We start from the raw sequence: 19469 nt of genomic DNA, 5'->3' as shown, positions 1-19469 counted from the left end.
TTGTCTTGTAGTTAGGTGAAAATATAGATCAACATTTTGATGGACCAACAAGACTGTGGATCACAGTACTTTCCATGTATTCAGGCACTTTCAATGCAGAAGCTGAATTTATCACTAGACCACACCATACAACGAGAACCTGGACACAGACTTGAGAGTTTAAAACAGAGGAAAGTATTAATAGAGTATGGTCTTCAATACAATAAGTTTTTAGGTTTTCCACTGTGATTTTTTTTAACACATTGAGTTCATTCTCAGGGGTGGAAGGAGTGCTTCCCAAGTTAAAGTAAGATTTTGTATAGCGTTGAAACATGTACAAGAAAAGTACAAAAATAGCTCTTTTAAGGAATACCCTGACCAGCGCACTGACTCACATCCACAATATTACCATTTGAATATGAATATGTCTTTTCTTTATAAGAAGGTTTTCATAGAGGTTACTTTATGAGGAAAAAAATATTCAAAACAAAAGTTGAATATCTTGTTACTGTAGCCTATTCTGAACATGCTGTCTTTCTAAAAGTAATTGAGTATAATACTTCCATTAAAATATACTTAATTTATAATGTAGTTGTAATTGTAGATTGCACTGAAAAAGTGGGAAAGCACTACTCAATTACAATCATATAAGTCCTTACAATTTTATTTCTAATTCATTTAGTTACACCCATCGTCATTCTTTAGATCACATATGCTGTAGTTAATTTTATGTACATGATGCTATGTTACTGAATGTCTTTTAGTTTTCTGTGAATTTGAAAACCTTATATGATCTTCTAAGCTAAGTTGTCTTCAATCAGGAATAGTTTGATTGGAATTTTGAGTTAAAATGTAAGATGAACTCACTGCCATTTAAACCACTTTACATTTCAGGGCACACTGGATTTCTGTTTGTAAATTGTATGTATTTTCAAAAGCTTTAGATTTTGTTATCTAACAAATAAAATCTGTCATGCTGTTCTTGTGAATTAAAATGGCCTGTTTTTTATGTTCAGTTGCGTTTTGGTTGCATTGCAGTTTGTTACCATATAAATTGTTGTAGGATATGTTTGGGTATTTTCATACAGTCTGCTAGATATCTACATGGTATGTCCTCAAACAAAAGCCTGTTGCTAAGCAACATTGTATTGTTTAAACGCGCAAATCTTTCAGATATGATTTGTGCATACGTAAAACAACCTAACTTCTGTTTTACATTACAGTTCCGTATTCGTAACTTTTACATTAAAAACTACATTTCCCTTAGCTATGAGGCAGCCTTGACACTTTGGGTAACGTAGTTCATAGACAGACTAAAGTACAAAAGGGAAACCAAACAAAGACTACCTTTCCCATAGGGTGTTGCGCGGGCTGAAGGCGGAAGTTTGTGAATTTCGTGGTGGAAAAAAGTTATCATGTTTGTTTTCATGCCAGTGTAAAAAAAAGTCACGTTTCAGTTGTGTCTCGACTCTCATGAGATTTTGTTGAAGCCGTTTGAAGACACCAAAGGTAACATTACGCTGTGAAACATGAGTTAAAGCTAGGCGATACGTTATTTTAAAACTAATTCAGGCATCTTAAATGATTGCTGCATCGTTATTTCTTAACACTTGTTTCCTTTAACAGCTAACAACGGATACGCGTTAGCTTTTTACTGTGTTTGTTTGAGTGCATGCAGACATACAGGCTATTAGCTACAGTCACTAACTGGTAAGATAGGCCGTCAATAGTTATGGGCTTCAGTTAGCTATTGATCTTCTCGAATATATCTTTAGTAGGTTAACGTTAGAGCTCTGTTTAGCTTAGCTAGCTATACTGGTGCCAGCGTAGCTAACATCGCTGTCAGCGTTAAGTGGCAGTCAGCGAACATCAAGCAATGATAATTATAGAGAAGGTACTGTACAATTTAGTTTATCTTATGTCGTACTTGCTCACAACAAAACGCAGACAGATTACAAAATTCGGTTTGGTCTCATAGCTGCAGAAAGTTTTACTTCATTGCATGGCACAACATTAGCACCAGCCACCAGCCAAATGCTGGTAAAATATGCAACTGACTGGTAAATTTGTTTCAATCACCAGCCAAAAAAACAATGGTAATCTGTAGTGGATGGTAAAATGTGAACATTCACTAGCCATTTGGCCGATGGAGTAAAAAGTTAATTTTGCACCTTGTTTCAATGCATGAACTTGGTCCAACACATTCACTGTCCAGATATGCCTGGCATGCTACTGCTGAATGCCACACCCTTGAGGTGTTGAGTGTTTTGGTGAAAGGAGAGAGCTAAGCTCTCGGTATTATAACCACAGATAAGCTGTTATGAAAGCGCCTCCCTGTCTTACTCATCATGGGAGAGGACGTCCTCCTCAGAAAGCAACAACAATTACGTCCATTGAAGCAGCTGAAATGAACTGTGTATTCTCCAATTCACTGTTCATTTTAACTGCTCCGTGCATGTTGAATCCACTAGCTGGAGGCAAAGCAGCATGACACCCATAAGAGCACCCCACTGTCAGCTAAACACAGAGATAAATATTGTGTCTGATGAAAAGATCAGTGCATGTCTGATTTCTCATTAAGCACAGACGAAATGGTATTTACTGAGTGTACAGCTTAGAGTGTGATTTTCATCCAATCTCACATCTTAGTGCAGCTGGAAAGAAAATCAGTTGCATGTCTGAGAGTGATCTTTAAGGAATTTTGTCCTTTAGGCCTACAACTAATGGCTATTATCATTATTGATTCATCTACTGATTATTTTTCCATTAGTTTTCTTGTGACCAATTTATTTTGAATGATTTCTGTTCTGGTGATGGGCAGACAGGGAAACACTTCATGTGCCACAGCTGCTCAGAATAATATTTTTTCCATTAGTTAATTCATTGATAACTCTATTGTGAAATTTTCATTATAGGAGCCTAAAACTAAAAGTGATGAACAAAATTGAATCAAATAATTCTCTGTCGCAGACTAAAAGTGATTTTAGTCAAATAACTGCTGACTCAATCAGTCAAATGGCAGAAAATGAACTATTCAACTATTCAATCGATTAATTATTTAAGTAATTTATCAAGAAAAAATGTCAAAGATTCACCATTCCCAGTTTCTCAAATGTGATGATTTGCTGGTTTCTATGCTTCATGTCATTGTACATTAATATTTGTTTGGGGGTATGAACTGTTAGTTGTCACCTTGAACATTTTTCATCTTTTGTGATAAGGTAAAGACGTTAAAAAATTGGACAGATAAATCAGTTATTTTTTTAAAAAAAGTCACAAGTTGCAGCCCTAAAATTGTTCCTGTGCTAATATCAACCTGATGTTTTTGTCTGTGATATTCAGTGACTAGTACCTCTTAAGGATGGGGAGTGAACCAGGACCAGTTCAGATCGTCACAGTGTGCAAGGAGGATCACTCCTTTGCTTTGGACACAGAGGCTTTGGCTCGGGTTCTGTTGGCTCCTGAAGTGCGAGACAAACATGTGGTGGTGCTTTCAGTGGCCGGAGCCTTCAGGAAGGGCAAGAGCTTCCTGCTTGATTTCATGCTCCGCTACATGTACAGAAAGGTGAGTCGCACTGTAACATGATCTTTCAGTGTCAGACATTATATCTTAACTCCCATATCTGTCTGCAGCACTCAGAGGTCACTCACCTAAAGAGGACTTATTTGATGCTGTCATGTTGGCTAATGGGTGCTTTGTAGCAGGGAGGTCACAGCAAGTGATACTGACTAGTTCGTCCTGTGTTGAGTTGAGCTGTGTTGAAGGTGTGATAACCTGGAAAATCACTTACTGTCTGTGGTTGGAATGAAATCCTTTATGCAGTCATGCCGCATTAATGCCCATCCCTGCTGGAACATGTGAACTAACTAGTTTGATGATAATTGAGAATTCAGTCATTAGCTATACTAAGGAGTGGAGTCTGTACTTGTAAGCTAACCCAATGCTTGGCATTGTATTTGATGTGCTCATTGATAAATCTCATTGATTTTGGTAACTCCATTACCTTTGCTGTAGTGCCACCATCAGGCCAAATGTGGGCTACCATTTCATATTTTTATTGTTTACCCAGTGCAGTCAAAAGAATAGCCAACTGGGGAGATAATGACCTGACTGAGGTCTACACTCCACTTAGTACTTGTAGTAAATTATGCAGAACAGCTGGAGTTTCTATTAACACATCAGGGTAAAATGTCTGCTGTATTTTTCAGTGTCATTGGAAGTACCTGAGATGAGGCATGTTTTCAGTTTTTGAATAAGCCAGAGGTTTAGGATACACAGAGTTTCACATAGAAGCCCCAGCTTGCCCCTGTCTGATCATGAAAGTGTAATTTGTATTTCTGCAGGGTAGTGACAACTGGCTGGGTCAGGATGATGAGCCGCTGACTGGATTTTCTTGGAGAGGGGGTTCAGAACCAGAGACAACAGGTATCCAGCTGTGGAGTGAAGTTTTCCCCGTCCAAAAGAGCGATGGGACAGAGGTACATGCACAATTTATTTGTGTACTGTATGTGTGCCTGTGTGTTGTGGGATGTTTACTGAAAAACTACTGTAAAATCAACTAAGACCAAGTATTTAGAACAAATTTCCATGAAAGGTCTTTTACTTGGGTCATTATCTGATTTTTGTTTACTTCATCTGATATTATCCCCCCATTGACCTTTTCACTCGTCATCTTTGTAACTACACTCTCTCATTAGTTAGTCTGACTTGCATGTTTGTAGTGAAGAAAAGATTAATTGGATAGTCGAACTACAGAAATTGTATAAAGAATAATTTTGATAATCGATTAATCATTTAAGACATTGATCTAGCACAAATGTCAAACATTTTCTGGTCTGTGATTATTTGCTTTTTTTTTCTCTGTTTAAATCATTTTAACTTGTGTTTTCTGGGGGGTGAATTAAAACAGCTTTAAGGTACATTTCTAACACATATTGCAGGCTTTGTTCTTTTAACGACTCTGCTCACAGTGTTCATGTCATGTGCTGTACTTGTCTCTCTACTCCTGTAGGTGGCAGTAGTGTTGATGGACACTCAGGGAGCCTTTGATAACCAGTCTACCGTGAAAGACTGTGCTACCATCTTTGCCCTCAGCACCATGACCAGCTCGATACAGGTGGCCGATCTCCTCTGATTATCACTGATTTAATAATTTCTCAATATTCTTGTAATGTTTGCTTACATCATTTCTCTTTTTGTAGATCTACAATCTGTCACAGAACATACAAGAGGATGATCTGCAGCAGCTACAGGTCTGTTTACATTAATATGACAAGAGTTTATATGTTATACGATTTATTAGTTCTTTTTTAAGCCATAGGACATTTTTGTGCATCTAACAGAAAGGTGTTTCAGTAAGTTTTTCACTGCTTAACATTAGGTGCTCTCCAGATTTTTGCATCTCGGTATTAATTTTGCATCATGGCTGCCTCCTCCTCACAGCTGTTCACAGAGTATGGTCGTCTTGCCATGGATGAGATCTTTCTGAAGCCCTTTCAGGTAAGAAAAACCACAGGATTTGATTAATTATTGATGATGTTGGACGTGTATCTGATTGTTTTTGTTGCTCCGTTTGACATAAAATGTTTTAATTGAACTTTCTTTTCCTCCTACAGTCTTTGATGTTCCTAATCAGGGACTGGAGCTTTCCCTATGAATATACCTACGGGTTTAAAGGAGGCAATGAATTCCTTGATAAACGGTTACAGGTACCAATTCTTCCTTGTTGGTTTGGCCAAATATAATAAATACACTTAGTTGATTTTGAATACTGAGTTTCACTTTACTATTGCGTTGATTTTAAAGGTAAAGGAGGCCCAACATGAGGAGCTGCAAACAGTGAGGGAGCACATCCATTCATGCTTCACCCAAATTTCCTGCTTCTTGTTACCTCACCCTGGGTTGAACGTTGCCACCAGCCCTGCTTTTAAGGGACAACTAAATGGTAAGATCCCATACTATTATACTTTGGTTAAGGTTGGTATTTAGCAGAGTGCTGTCCTGAGTTTTGATATATTTATACTGTCAGATGTGGCCCCGGAGTTCAGAGAGCAGCTGCAGAGTCTGATTCCTAAACTGCTGCACCCGGATCGTCTGGCTGAGAAAGAAATAAATGGAAACAAAGTCACTTGCCGGGGCCTGCTGGAGTACTTCAAGGTAACGTCTTCTTTATCTGAGTTTTTCTGCCAAACCCGAACCAGTTTTTCATATCTAATACTGTAATGTTTGTTTTACCAGGCTTACATCAAGATTTACCAGGGAGAAGACTTGCCACAGCCAAAGACTATGCTCATGGTATGTGCAGGAATAACACATGTTAACTAGGATCATGAATAATTTTGACTTGTTTTTGTTTTTCACTCTTATACATTTAACATATACCTGTTTGTCTCACCAGGCTACAGCAGAGGCCAATAACCTGGCAGCTGTAGCAACAGCCAAAGATCAGTATTACAAGAACATGGAGAAGGTGGGTTCACTTACATGTGAAAGAGGGTGCACCTCTTCACTCACTGTTTGGGGATCATTGTTGGCATTGTGGGACATGGAAACACCATAAGAGTTATATTTTCATATACCACTTTGTACCAGAAGAGTATTTGTATTGTTATCAACAGAGGAAGGATTAATAATCCTGTTATATTAAGAAGAACTGACTGGTGATGTTCATATAATCCTGGCTGCACAAGTCCCTTTTCTCTTTGATTTCCTTTCTAAGGTGTGTGGGGGAGACTTGCCCTATGTGTCTCCCGACTCTCTGGAGGAGAAGCATCACTTTTTATTCCGAGAGGCTCTTCACGTCTTCTCCTCGACCAAGAAGATGGGCGGGCAGGAGTTTTGTGACCGTTACCATGCACAGCTGGAAAAGGAGCTGGAGGAAATGTGGCAGTCCTACACCAAGCACAATGCTGTAAGAGGCTATTCCATAAACATGATATAACCTTTATCTCTGTTTTTAAAGAATGAACGCAAAAGCATTTATCAACATTAGTTATACAAAGCAAAACTGTGCAGCTGCTTTAAATTATTCTGATTGTAGGCTATTGTAGTGTATTTTTTGGCAATGATATGATTTGAAAGGTGTTCTTAATCATCTGTTTTTCTCTTTGCTATAAAAGTCAAAAAATCTCTTCAGCGCCTTCCGGACACCTGCAGTGCTGTTTGTCCTGGTGTGCCTCCTCTACGTGCTGTCAGGCGTGCTCCTCTTTGTTGGCCTGTCTACCTTTGCCTTGGTGTGTGACTGTATTCTGGGTGTGGTCATGATGTCCATGCTGACGTGGGCCTTCATCCGCTACTCTGGACGGTACCATCACGTCGGAGGAGCCATTGACCAGGCTGCAGGTGTCGTCCTGGAGCAGGTGAGAATGACGGGGCTGGTCGAAGTGGTCAGTTATTGATTTATTGTTAACTGATGTCTGTCTATATGGCGTTCTGGGCTTTTAGTCATTGTAGCCTTTTTTTGATGCATGTACCAGTAAAAGTCACTAGAGGGAGCAATTGCAATGGCATCCAGCAATCCAGTAATCTAGCTTTTGACCTGCTAAAAACTGGTAACAAAAACAAATAAACAAGTTCCATTTTAGTTTATTGATTCATGTAATGTGTGACATTCATGACAAACATGCTCGTGCAGTTTGAGAAACACAAGGGAACACAGCAAAGTATACAAACAAGCAAAGGCTATCATGGCTAAGGCATGATAGCCTTTGCTTGTTTGTATACTTTGCTGCAGGCTTAGGTCTGGTCATTTCATACCTTTTTGAGAGTAGCAAAGAATGTGCTGTCACCAGAAAAAGGCCAATAGTCATGTGGCTGCTTGAAATCACAGGTTAACCGCAATCTGAGTCCCTTTAGTGGTGCCTTTGGCCTCAAACAACCTGTTTTAAAGTTTCCTTTCTACTGAATTTGCCTTTTGAAAATGCTTTTAAGCTTCATTAATCAATTATCAGCCACAAGAGGGAAGAAGGACCCAGAAAAAAAGATACTTCAGCCGCTACTGGCATATCACACCCGAATCTCCAACCAAACTGTCAGTGGTCAGGTTGCATCGTGGGTAATGTAGGCGCCAGGTTTTGACAAGGAAGAAGAATGTGTGAAAGAAAAAATGCTATATCATCATCAATCATTTTGTTAACTGTCCATTGTGACTCTGACAACGTTATAGGAGTGCAATGCTAAATTGTTGGCGTTGTCTTTTAAGGCAGGGGTATGCTGGGGGGAAAATGGTTTTGTACTGTTTGTTTTTTTTGCCAGGCAAAAGTGTCTGGAGCCGGACTCGAAGGCTGCCGTCATAGAGAGAGGGGAGACGCAATGATAGTTTAAATATAGGAATAATGCCACACACTTCCAGATACTCTCTCCTGGAAGACATTCATAGTGTTGCACCCAGTTGTTCACACAAAAAGATAGAGGTAGTTGTGTGAAGAATGAAAAAAATAGATCAAAAGAGACAAGTTCAAACCCTGCTTACTGTTTCTCCTCCGTTCACGCAGCGTGAAGTGAGAGGGAACGTGAGATTGTCTGTCTGTTTTGGAAAGTTACAGAAATTGTTGCACACACACCACTAATTAATTGATTGGTAAGGTGTGGAAGGAGTTTCAGACGCTGTTCGACCATCTGACAGGCACTTCTAGTGGAGTACACTAGGTGGCATATTTATCATTGGAGTCAGCCTTCCTGACAGTGTTCACCAGCTATTTGCTAGCTTCGTTTGTCGGCTTTTTGGTGCTAGATAGGTTGCATACAGTTTATTTATCAGAGCTTGTTTGCGGAAAACAGCTTGGCTGTTCTTGAAAGTTCCTTTCCTCTTCTTGTGAAACTTAAAAATGTGGTAGATGACTCATCTTGAACTCAGGGGACATTGCATAAATGTATCAAATGTGATTTAAGATGACTAACAAATCCCACCGATCATATAAAACCACTCTTGACCGTTAGCTAGTATGGTTAGCTAGTAGAGCAATATAGTAGGAGGTGTGCATTTTGAACTTCAGCTTGAAAACCTGGGAAAATAAAAGACTGTTCTTGAAGCTTCAGTGAATTAACCACAACATAAAAAAACGGAAGTGGGCGAATGTTGCAAGAAGCACTTGACAGTATGAAGTCAAATGAAGTCAAGTGTCTTCCTCTTTTCTCTCTGTTTTCAGGCCACCGTGGTGTTGAACAAGTCGAGAGGCACCAGCACTGTTGACCAGAAGAAATCCAGTTAGAGGACCTCTGAACCTTCATAATCTCGATGCAATGCAACCAGCGCACAACACAAGCACACATTCAGCACTTCAAGCCTTATCATGCCACCCATTGGAACAAACATGCAGCTAAACTACGCTGGCACAAGTTTCAAACATGATGCCAATTCACCAGCATCTTTATTATGCAGGTTACTCTGCCTGGTAAAGTCCAGGCTCATATAAAGATGACTGGATTCACTGAGGCAGGGAGTTAAATCCCTCTTATTGAGACATGTCTTAAATTGGCACTGCCATCATTTTACAAGTTTACAATTGGTCTTAATAGACAAGTCGATGTTTACCTTTAAACTTATAAAACACTTAAATTTTCTATTTCAGCTGAATGTTTCTTTCTTGGCTGTATATTGTTCAGACAGTGGTAGTCAGGGTGTTTTTCAACCAAAGCTTCTGCAGTATAACTTTAAAATCTGGCTTTATAGCTTATACATTTATACATATTTCTTTGTGGCTATATTTTTTTACTTTGTGGCCTTAAAAACATTCCATTCTGTTTGTGGATTTGCTTTATATTTGATATAAACTAGCATTTCTAGAAGGGTGAACTGTCACTACTTTGACCGGAGAAGAGGATACGCACTTTCTATATAGCACAGTAGATTTTGGAGGCTGCATGTAACTGGGGTTCAAGTGAATCTCATTCGTTTCAAGTGCTTTGCCATTTTATTCTTTGATGGAAATGTGTTACACTTTCTAGATTTTGATACGATATACTAAAGTCCTCTAGAGAAATTATATATTGAAACTTATATTCAGCAAAAACTTTCCAACTCCAAAGATAAGACATTATTGGAATACTCAAAGGTGTTGAATGCCCAGCATAATAAAACAAGCGACCAGTCAGCCAAAGAGTTAGCTTTAAATATTTGAATTATACTTTGGCCTTGTACTCTTATCACTTCAAACCTCAGTAAATGTAAGATAAGATATAATCTGCAGTGTGAACAGTTTTATTCCTGTGAAAACGTAGAAATGGCAGTGACTGCAATGAACTCGGAGAGAAAATACTGTGTTAAACATATAACAAATAGCAAGCAGGATATTTAAATAGACAGAAAATGCAAGTAATGACCAGTAGAAACATTTAGAAGATGGGACTGAGTTGCAGCACTTGGACAGATTCTGATCAGATTTGGTAGTTGCCAAAAATCCTCAACATGTAGTCGTGTTTGTTTGCACCTCAGAAATTATTTCCTGACATAAAGCAACCATTCGTAGCCCGTGCTATCAGCTCCACTGTGAGAAAACACTGTGAGACATCACTGTGATGCAGTTTGTAGTTCACATTGGTGATCTGGCTGCAGCTACATGGGATATTTAAACTATTTGACAGATTCTCATTAACTATAAAACTTATTTTTGAATTTCCCAAGCTTTGTCTTTTTGGTGAAATAATCCCTATACATGGATATCAATCCAGCTTGAAACTATTGCGTGTTTGGGTCAGAGCTTTGCTTCAGATAACTTCCACGTAACGTTGCGTAACACATAATGAAACCACATTACAGAAAAAGGACAAATAATACATTTGGGCTGACTTATGTTTTTTGGTCCTCACTTACCTGCAACCATTTAACCAATCAGCCGTATTTTCCAAAAATCAGTCATACAAGGAATTAAAAAGGTGGATTTATTAGGCTTTAGTTTTCGTTTGTGGGGCTAAGCAGGGTTTCTCAAGCCAACTCAGAAAGAATCAGGCATTGGATTAAAGGACTCTGATTATTTGCAACCATGCCCTACATCTCAGAATACCATGAAACGCAGGCTCATTCAGAAACATTGGGTTGGAGAAGTGGAATGGGAAGCACGTAGTTTTGTAAATATCACAAGATTGTGTGACCTGAGAGCAAAAGTAAGATCCTGTAGTCTGTGCTGATTTTGCATTGTGCGCTGCAACAACTAACCATATATTTACTGTGCTTAAATACAGAGTGCAGACATAAAAAGCTAATTAACAGTGCTTTAATCTCACAGTTATTCCATGATACTGAAGGTGTTCGTCATAAGAATACAGGGCCAAAAAAAAGAAATGTGGAAATATGGAGGATGTGACTTTCTCAGTCCATGGTTTTTGACCATCACTTTGCACATTCCATGTCTGTACCTTTCCACAAGAGGAGGAAACTTCAAGATGTTTTACAAGCACTTTCTATTGCACTTCCCCTCCTCTTTGGTGCTTTTTACACACAGCTCATTCCAAAAGTGAATAAATGCATGCAATATTGTAGTAACGGCTAATGTAATCATCTCTTGCAGGGCTATGGTGGCCTTGACTTGAGAAATGCTGTTTTATAAAGAATAAACAAAGCTTGAAACTGTTATTGCATCTTTCCAATCTATTCTTTTAACTGTTTTTTTGTCATTTACAAGTTTACAGAAATGTTACTTATGTCAGGCTTTTATTTAATTTCGAGATTTTCATTTCATGTAGTTGTGCAGCCACAAAATGTTTCAGATTGCATATGAAGTACAGAGTAAGTACCAGTAAAACAAAATGCAGCTTAGCATTCAACTAGATGTAAACAGCAGCAAAGTGCATAAAGATATTATATATATACATGAATTATGGTACAATTTAAACAATAAACTGAAATGTAATATATAGGCTACAGTTTGAGTAAATGTAATCTTCACTGTAATATGTACAATATCAACGAACCATTATACAGTGTAATGTCAATGTTCAGTATGAGCAGCAACACCATATAGTATGTTCACTATGAGTGAAGCTACTGTATGTTAGCAGTATAAACAAAAAGCTATTAAACACGATAACATTTTGTCAGCTAAGGTGGAACAATATTTTGTTTAGAAGCTACTGAATGGCAGATTTGAGGATAATATTGGCGACATGTGAGTTAATGTGCTTTTGATGGAAACTACAGTTGTTTTTGTCGGTTGTTTCGCCACATCATGAATGTAGGTCATGTTTGGCATGCTTTGTGTTTACAATCACAGCACCGTTAAGCTATAACACAAACAAAAACGGCACTTCAGCTGTGATAGGATAGCGGCAGCATCATTGAATTCTCCGGAGAAACGTGTCATTATCTTCCACTGCTCGTCTTCCCACCGCCGCTGCCTCTCATCCACACACTGACCCCCTCTGTCTCTCTCTCTCTCTCTCTCTCTCTCTCTCCTCAACGAGATGCCGAGAACAAAAATCTGCTACAGCGAATTTCGTGTCCCTTGTTTCCTTATATGGTGATCAGCGTCGCGGCCCGACCCTCCTCGTGCTGTGAGCGAGGCGCGTGCACTGACCGCCGCCGCTCACCGTTCGCTTCCATATTTGGAAGTGAGTCCAACAAAAACCGCAGGGAGGGGAGGGGAGAGAGGAGGGAGGAGGAGAGAGGAGGGAGGCGGAGAGAGGGGATGGGCGGCGGAGAACTTCCTCGCATCCTGAAAACCGCTCTGCGCCTGTCTGTCTGCTGAATGTCGGTTAAAACAGCAGCACAACACCTTTATTTATTAATCACTCATCACGCCATTGGTGTAATAATTAATAGCACTTATTCACGTGTTTGAAACGGGTACTGATATTACAGCATTCGTCACAATAAACATATATTCATGGTTTGTTTTTTAAACAGGTTACCAAAAAAAGCTAAACTATAAAGGTAGCCTATAGCTGCAGAGCATCAAAAGCTCTGGCAAATGCCTTTTATCACAATCTTCGTGGTAATTTAATTGTATTTACATCAAGAACTAAATTAAATCCTTTTTATAATTTTCACATATTACCAGAGATTTGTGGGTCTATTCAAATTTTACACAAACATATTCCCACAATGCTCTCCGATACCCGTTTGGTAAGTTTGATTTGCTCACGCACGCTGGCCGTCACCGCCAAATGAAATAAAATGAATAGTAGAAGGTGACAATAACACAGGCAAAAGTAGAGGAAAATAAAGAAAATATTTGAAAATTAAGAGGTAAAATATTGTTGCGAATTAGTGTCACGTTTAATAACAGTGGTCAATATGTTAAAAATGTACCTGATAATCATTATTGCCTATTACCTGTTTAATTTGTGTGTATAAGGTATTGAACTGAAGCTAATTAATAATTACATTAGATCTGCGGTCCTCTTTGTGTTATCACAAATGACAAAATACATTCATAGTAAACACCAACCAACAACAGTCATAGTTAACAGACATGCGCTGCGCATGACCACGATGCGCTCCCGCTCGTGCACCTTGCTCGAGCCACGGTCGCGCTTATAGGCGTGTTCACGTTGTGTATCCAGTGTGTGAGCGAGACCGACAATTCATCATCATAGTCCATTCAATTTCTACGCAGACGCTGACCTATTCAGAGCTACAGCAATGGTAGGTCTAACATCGTTTTTAATCACACTTGGTGTATTCTCGCTGCTTTGACAGCCTGTTATAGACTTAATCTCAAGATGTGGGAAGGTTTGAGGTCAATTTTTGTTTATTTTCATCTATTGGTTTTAGCCTCAAACGTAGCAAGCCGGCTCTCTGCCGCAGGAGTCGCTGCTAGCGCCGGTGCTAGGCAGCAAACAGCGCTGCTGTCCGAGAGCCTGGCAGCTAATAATGCTTTCACAGAGCGCGGCGAGGCCGCATTTTACATTTATCACACTCGGCGATTTTTTTGTGGGTAGTTTTCAAAAGATTGTGATAACGACCAGATATCGGAGTGACGGTCCCAAACAACTGGCGCCATTTCGTTCATCTCCCCGTGTTTCGCCGAGAAAACGCAAAGAGGACCGTGCCTGTGTTAACACGATCACCGTTGTCATGACGCTGTTGCAGTGTTTCCACTGCATCATGTTTCCGTTATTTCATCTCTGCTCGTCGACGCTTCCACATAATAACAGCGCTGGCAGGTGCAGCAGAGCCTCGGGGCTAACTAGCTAACGGTATTGTTAGCTGAAGTGGCTACGTTAGCAAAGGCATAAAATGACGCCCATTATGGCTGGCGCTAGCTGTGATTTCCTTGTTCTTTGTCTGAACCCGGCGCCCTCGCTAACAGTATGTTAGGTCCTGGTTGACTACGTGCTCAAAGTCAGATCACTTTTCGCCCACAGTAATACTACATGGACAATTTGTAGGTTTATGGCCGAGTTGCGTTGTGACACTAAATGAATGAATCGTCAAACGAATGATCCGTTTGAGCAGAGCTTTGCCTTATATAGCAAGCTAACGCACACATGTGCGTGTACTGCATTCATGGCCCCACCCTGAATTTGGTGCAAAGACCATTTTGTTTGGTGCCGTATTATAACAAATCTACAGTTAGATTTAATTTACTGCCATTTGCCATGTGATAATTTTGCCATGTATCCATTAGGATGTTACAAATATTTGACGGATTTGTCACCATTATGTAACGCTAGTTTGGCCGTGTTGGATCCGCTAGCTGAAGCTAACGGGCCTCTGTCTTTGGATCTTCATGATCGGTACTGCGCATCTTTTTTTAGTTGCGCATCTAATTTGTACAGCCGTTTATACACGCTGCACGCCCGTCACGCCATTAGACTACTACACAATATCATGAGGGAATAATTAACGGATTCCTCTATTTATTCATACATACACCTAACACTAGAGAAGCATAGCGATGCCGGATACATTGACCGGCATCAATATCGCACAAAACATAGAAATTCATAGTATTATATATTTGTAATATAATAAATTTTGTATCACAGTTTTTATTAACATCCAGCAATGTTGTCCCTTGCCTTTCATTGCTGAGTCTGCACCGCTAACAACCTGACATCATTAAATCTGCCATGTTTTATTTTGAAGAGTTTGAATATAATCCCATTAGGCCTGTGTTTATAAGTGAAATTGTGTGAGGCCTGTAATCTTAACCGTTAATATCTGTAGAGGAATTCAAGACTTAAACTGTGTTGAGTCACTTGAACCTTGACTTCTGTAAAAAAAAAGTATCCATGGTTAAGATTAGATATGGTCAGAGTTAAGCAATCACCATGGTGATATTAGCTTGCTACCACAACAAAAAATAAACAGAATATCAACAGTATTGTGGCAAAATAGGCCAAAGAGAGGCAGTGGGAAGGAAGAAGTGGAAGATATTTTATTGATTTTACAGAAAAATGAGATGTGCAAAGAATATGGCTATAATAACTTCTCGTCTTCACCATGGAGGAAGGATGCAGTGAGGCAAATGTGTCACGTCTTGTATGCAAAGAGTATAGAAATTTGTAAACTTAAGCAAATATTTGGGAACCGACTTTGCTATGTGAGGAACATGGGGAAAAATATTAAGCTCAATTCTTATTTTATAGATGGATGGGATTAAGGAAGTGAGTAAGTTTGTGTGCTAGTTAATTATTACTTTAAAATTATCTCACAAGTCTTTCACGCCCTGAGCAAACATACAGTGCTTGCCTGTGCTGCTTTGCGGTTTGGTTCCTTTTCCGTCTTTCCTGCCCCATTATTTCCTTTTTCATTGTCTTTTTTTTTTTCCATTGACACATTGTTGGTAGATAGTGGTTTTCTTCCATCTTCTCCTGAGATTGCATTTTCCTGTGATGGAGTGCCTTAAACAGAGTCAGAAGACCTTGCTGAGTGAGTTTATGGAGCAGCTGTGACTGTGCAATGTGACTTGTATTTTATTTTTCTACAGAAGCCTCATTGTCTGTGACTGAACTCTGCACTGAAACGCTTAATTCCTGACCACACCCTCACCCACATGGTCATCTTTATGGTAGAGATACATGGCTGTTCCTCTGCTTGCAGAACGAACTTACGTCCTGTCGCAGTCACAGAAACTGAGACCTGCCAGCTGAACTTATTTAGTATTCACATTTGAGGTGGACTTTGGACATGCAGTATGGCCACATTTTATTTCTGTCCTTCAGTATTCTTACAGTCTGACCGTTTATACATAATACATTGAATTAAAAGGCTGTACTGACTGAGTCATCAGTGCTTTCATTTGGACCAACTTTGCTGACAATTAGATAATTTTCAGATTGTATTACACAGCTTAACTCTTCCACCACCATGGCTAACGGCTTGTTACAGCCACACCTTTGCATTTCATTCTCCCTTATCAGTCGTCGTCCCAGAAGCATTCCTGCTGTGTGTGTGTGTGATAGTCACATGCCGCCCTCTCAGGCCTTTTTTCAGTTTCATGGTGTCTGTATTTACTGTGCTGAAGTCGTCACTTCTGGCCTGTTAGACATTGGCAACAGTCAGGCAAAACTATCACTTTGGTTACACAGTATGAGGGTGGGAACTAACAATTACTTTCATTATCAATGAATCTGTCTTTTATTTTCTAGCTTCAGGTCAATGTATCACAATTTACCAAAGCCCAAGTTGAAATATTAAAACTGCTTGTTTTGTCTCAAAACCCAAAGATATTTAGTTTAATATCATAGGACTAAAAAGGTAGAAGCCAGTGGATTTTCTGCTTGATCCTGCGTGAAAAAAGCACATTTCAATTATATTGACTTTTTTATTATGTGAAACCTGCATTAATGAACTGGTAGCTTTGTGTAGCCAGTCAAGTAACTATTATGGGTTGTATGCTATATTAAAGTTTGCTGTGGCTTTGATATCAATTTTTTTAAAAACATGGCCAGTTGCAGTAAAAACGACTTTCGATACATCAGAGTCTTGAATTAACAGATTGTTCTCTCCACAGGCCTCCGGTGTGAAAGTCACAGATGAAGTCATCGCAGTCTTCAACGACATGAAGGTGCGTAAGGCTCAGGCGAACGAGGATGAGAAGAGGAAGAGGAAGAAGGCCATTCTGTTCTGCATGAGCAAGGACCTCAAGAACATTGTTCTGGATGATGGCAAAGAGATCCTGCTGGGTGACTTGGGAACCACCGTCCAGGACCCATACCAGCACTTTGTGAAGATGCTGCCCCCAGACGACTGCCGCTACGCCCTGTATGACGCCACCTATGAGACCAAAGAAACAAAGAAGGAGGACCTGGTCTTCATCTTCTGGTGAGGGGGGCTATTATCATACATTAAAGGTTTTATGACCATCATTAAGATGACTTTTTAGCTTAATAATATTAACCCTAACCCAGCTAATATTTTTCCCCTCACTCGCAGGGCCCCAGAGAGTGCCCCTTTGAAGAGCAAGATGATCTATGCCAGCTCAAAAGATGCTATCAAGAGAAAATTCGAAGGTAAATACAAAAGCAGTGTGCATCTAGTTATATAGTTTTGTTGATGGATAAATGGTTTGAGAATCACAAAGCTGCAGACGCAAACACAGCCCATACCTAAACTTAAAGCTGCGCTAATAAATGTGTTTCTGTTAAGTGTGTGTGTGTGTGTGTGTGTGTGTGTGTGTGTGTGTGTGTGTGTGTGTGTGTGTGTGTGTGTGTGTGTGTGTGTGTGTGTGTGTGTGTGTGTGTGTGTGTGTGTGTGTGTGTGTGTGTGTGTGTGTGTGTGTGTGAGAATAATCATCTGACTCAGCACTTCCCCTCAGTTCTGCAGAGCAGTTTAGCCTCTTCTAGCTAAAGAGCCAGACCTGTCCCTCAGAAACGCAACTTCATATGATTTTTAACATGTGCAATATGTTCTTAGTGGCCACATTGTATTCACGTACTTCCCCATTCTGTCAGAGTGGGACCTACACCCCTTTTCATGGTTTACTTTTGCATCGGTAGCCATCAGCCAGTGCTCATGCTGCTTTTCACCAGGAAGTGTTCAGAATACATAAAAAATGTTTTTGTTGTATTTAGTTAATTTTATCTATACTTTCTCACTTGATTTTTTTTTCAGAAGACTTACTATATTGTGACAATTAAAATTACACATACCTGATAGAGGATTTTATCTATTCATAACATGACCTGCTCCTATTAAACAACAGTTTGGTGAAGCTTACTTGATGAATGTCTATTGACCTAAACTTTGTTTAATAAAAGTGAGGATGCAGTGAGATTTATTTCTTTGTCTGAAACCTTGTACAACTTATTTTAATGCTGACATATTTTTTTTAATTTTAGGTATTAAGCATGAGTGGCAGGTGAACGGTTTGGAAGACCTGAAAGACCGGCACACCCTGGCAGAAAAGCTCGGTGGCTCGTCAGTAGTCAGCCTGGAAGGATCCCCTATATAAATATTGCCCCCCCCCCTCTCTCTCTCTGGCTTCAATCGAGGCCTTTCAGACACATCTGTTGGGTTTAGCTGTTCATTCCAGTGTGGTTTGGAGAAGGGCAAAAGCAGAACCAGCTCCATTTGCGGGACTCTCGGGGAGGGATATTGTGGGTGGGTTTGGGGTCAAGTGACAGACAAAAGAGAAAAAAATTCCACAAATGCAGACTGTCATTCCAGTTCACGCAACATAAAAAAATATGAACAAAACACACACTAAGGAAAACATTAAGATACAACTGAAGAAGGATGATGATAAACTGAAATACACATATTGTTCATGTTTAAGGAGAGGGTTTTGTTCTTTCTGGGTTCCATTCGACTGATTGCAGAGAAAAAGACGGACAAAAAAAACTTTAGTTTTCCAATCATTAAATTCTGACAAATTATTGTTCCAACTACATTTTTTTTTTGCCAAACTTCTAGTTAAGTTTTGTAAGTGTGTGTAGTTGAGACTAGGTGTAGTATGAACTAATTCACTCTTGATTGCACAAGATGTAACAAAACCTTCTCTGGGGGGAACACGGTTAAATATATATATTTTTCTTTTTTTGTTTTGTTATTCCATTGTTTTTTCTCTCTTTTTCAACATGCAAATTCCAAAACTTGAGTGATTCCTTTTTATTTCCAGTTCTGGGTCAGAAAACCATGGCATTTGATGTAGTAAACAGACAACATTCCTTGTACTTGTTAAAACCAGGATCCTCTTGATTTAAAAACTTTGGTGTTATGAAGGTCTGATGGGGAGCGATGTGTATATGAAAGACCAGCGGTCAGAGTTAAGACTGAATATTGAATGGTGGATGTTTTGTATCGTCTCCTTATCTCTAATAAAAAGCACTAAACTACTGACTTGTTCTGCTCTTTTTCCACTTTATTTTACTTGTGTTTTGTCAGAACAAACTTCATCTGTCGGCCTACTTTCTCAAATTTGTGGTGTTTCAGATTTTGGTAATCTGTCACATAACATTGGTTTCTATAATTGCATCATGGTTATGGTGAATGGCACCCTTTGTAAAGTCTTACATTTCAAGGATCAAATGATTAAGTAATAAAGAATCTGCTCATTCAATTCCAACTATTTTCATTATCCACTAATTATTTGGTCTATTAAATCAG

General features: G+C 39.3%; 2 protein-coding genes across 2 annotated transcripts; both read left to right on the top strand.

Annotated features, from left to right (window-relative positions):
- Positions 1–1417: 1417 nt before the first annotated feature.
- atl3 (atlastin 3) lies at positions 1418–11549 on the top strand. The gene is made up of 14 exons (XM_070913008.1): positions 1418–1488; positions 3322–3544; positions 4324–4458; positions 4992–5096; positions 5182–5232; positions 5423–5479; positions 5596–5688; positions 5786–5924; positions 6009–6136; positions 6218–6274; positions 6378–6449; positions 6699–6890; positions 7099–7338; positions 9127–11549. Exons 2-14 carry the CDS (start codon positions 3341–3343, stop codon positions 9187–9189), a joined length of 1536 nt encoding a protein of 511 aa, XP_070769109.1. The 5' UTR covers positions 1418–1488; positions 3322–3340; the 3' UTR covers positions 9190–11549.
- A 1910-nt stretch (positions 11550–13459) lies between these two features.
- On the top strand, positions 13460–19199 carry cfl1 (cofilin 1). Its single transcript, XM_070913470.1, has 4 exons — positions 13460–13559; positions 16876–17186; positions 17298–17374; positions 18203–19199. Exons 1-4 carry the CDS (start codon positions 13557–13559, stop codon positions 18313–18315), a joined length of 504 nt encoding a protein of 167 aa, XP_070769571.1. The 5' UTR covers positions 13460–13556; the 3' UTR covers positions 18316–19199.
- Positions 19200–19469: the final 270 nt, after the last annotated feature.

This window comes from Enoplosus armatus, chromosome 10, assembly GCF_043641665.1.
Source record: "Enoplosus armatus isolate fEnoArm2 chromosome 10, fEnoArm2.hap1, whole genome shotgun sequence".
Lineage (NCBI taxonomy): Eukaryota > Metazoa > Chordata > Actinopteri > Centrarchiformes > Enoplosidae > Enoplosus > Enoplosus armatus.
Note: the sequence above shows the minus strand (reverse complement) of the source record. Positions and strands in the feature narration are given on the sequence as shown.

Bases quoted from the DNA above. Each gene is read 5' to 3' on its own strand.
- atl3 (XM_070913008.1), top strand. From the start codon at position 3,341: ATGGGGAGTGAACCAGGACCAGTTCAGATCGTCACAGTGTGCAAGGAG. The intron at 4,459-4,991 runs GTACATGCACAA...CTACTCCTGTAG, and splicing joins AAAAGAGCGATGGGACAGAG to GTGGCAGTAGTGTTGATGGA. The intron at 6,450-6,698 runs GTGGGTTCACTT...TTCCTTTCTAAG, and splicing joins ATTACAAGAACATGGAGAAG to GTGTGTGGGGGAGACTTGCC.
- cfl1 (XM_070913470.1), top strand. The intron at 17,187-17,297 runs GTGAGGGGGGCT...CCTCACTCGCAG, and splicing joins GACCTGGTCTTCATCTTCTG to GGCCCCAGAGAGTGCCCCTT. The intron at 17,375-18,202 runs GTAAATACAAAA...TTTTAATTTTAG, and splicing joins TATCAAGAGAAAATTCGAAG to GTATTAAGCATGAGTGGCAG.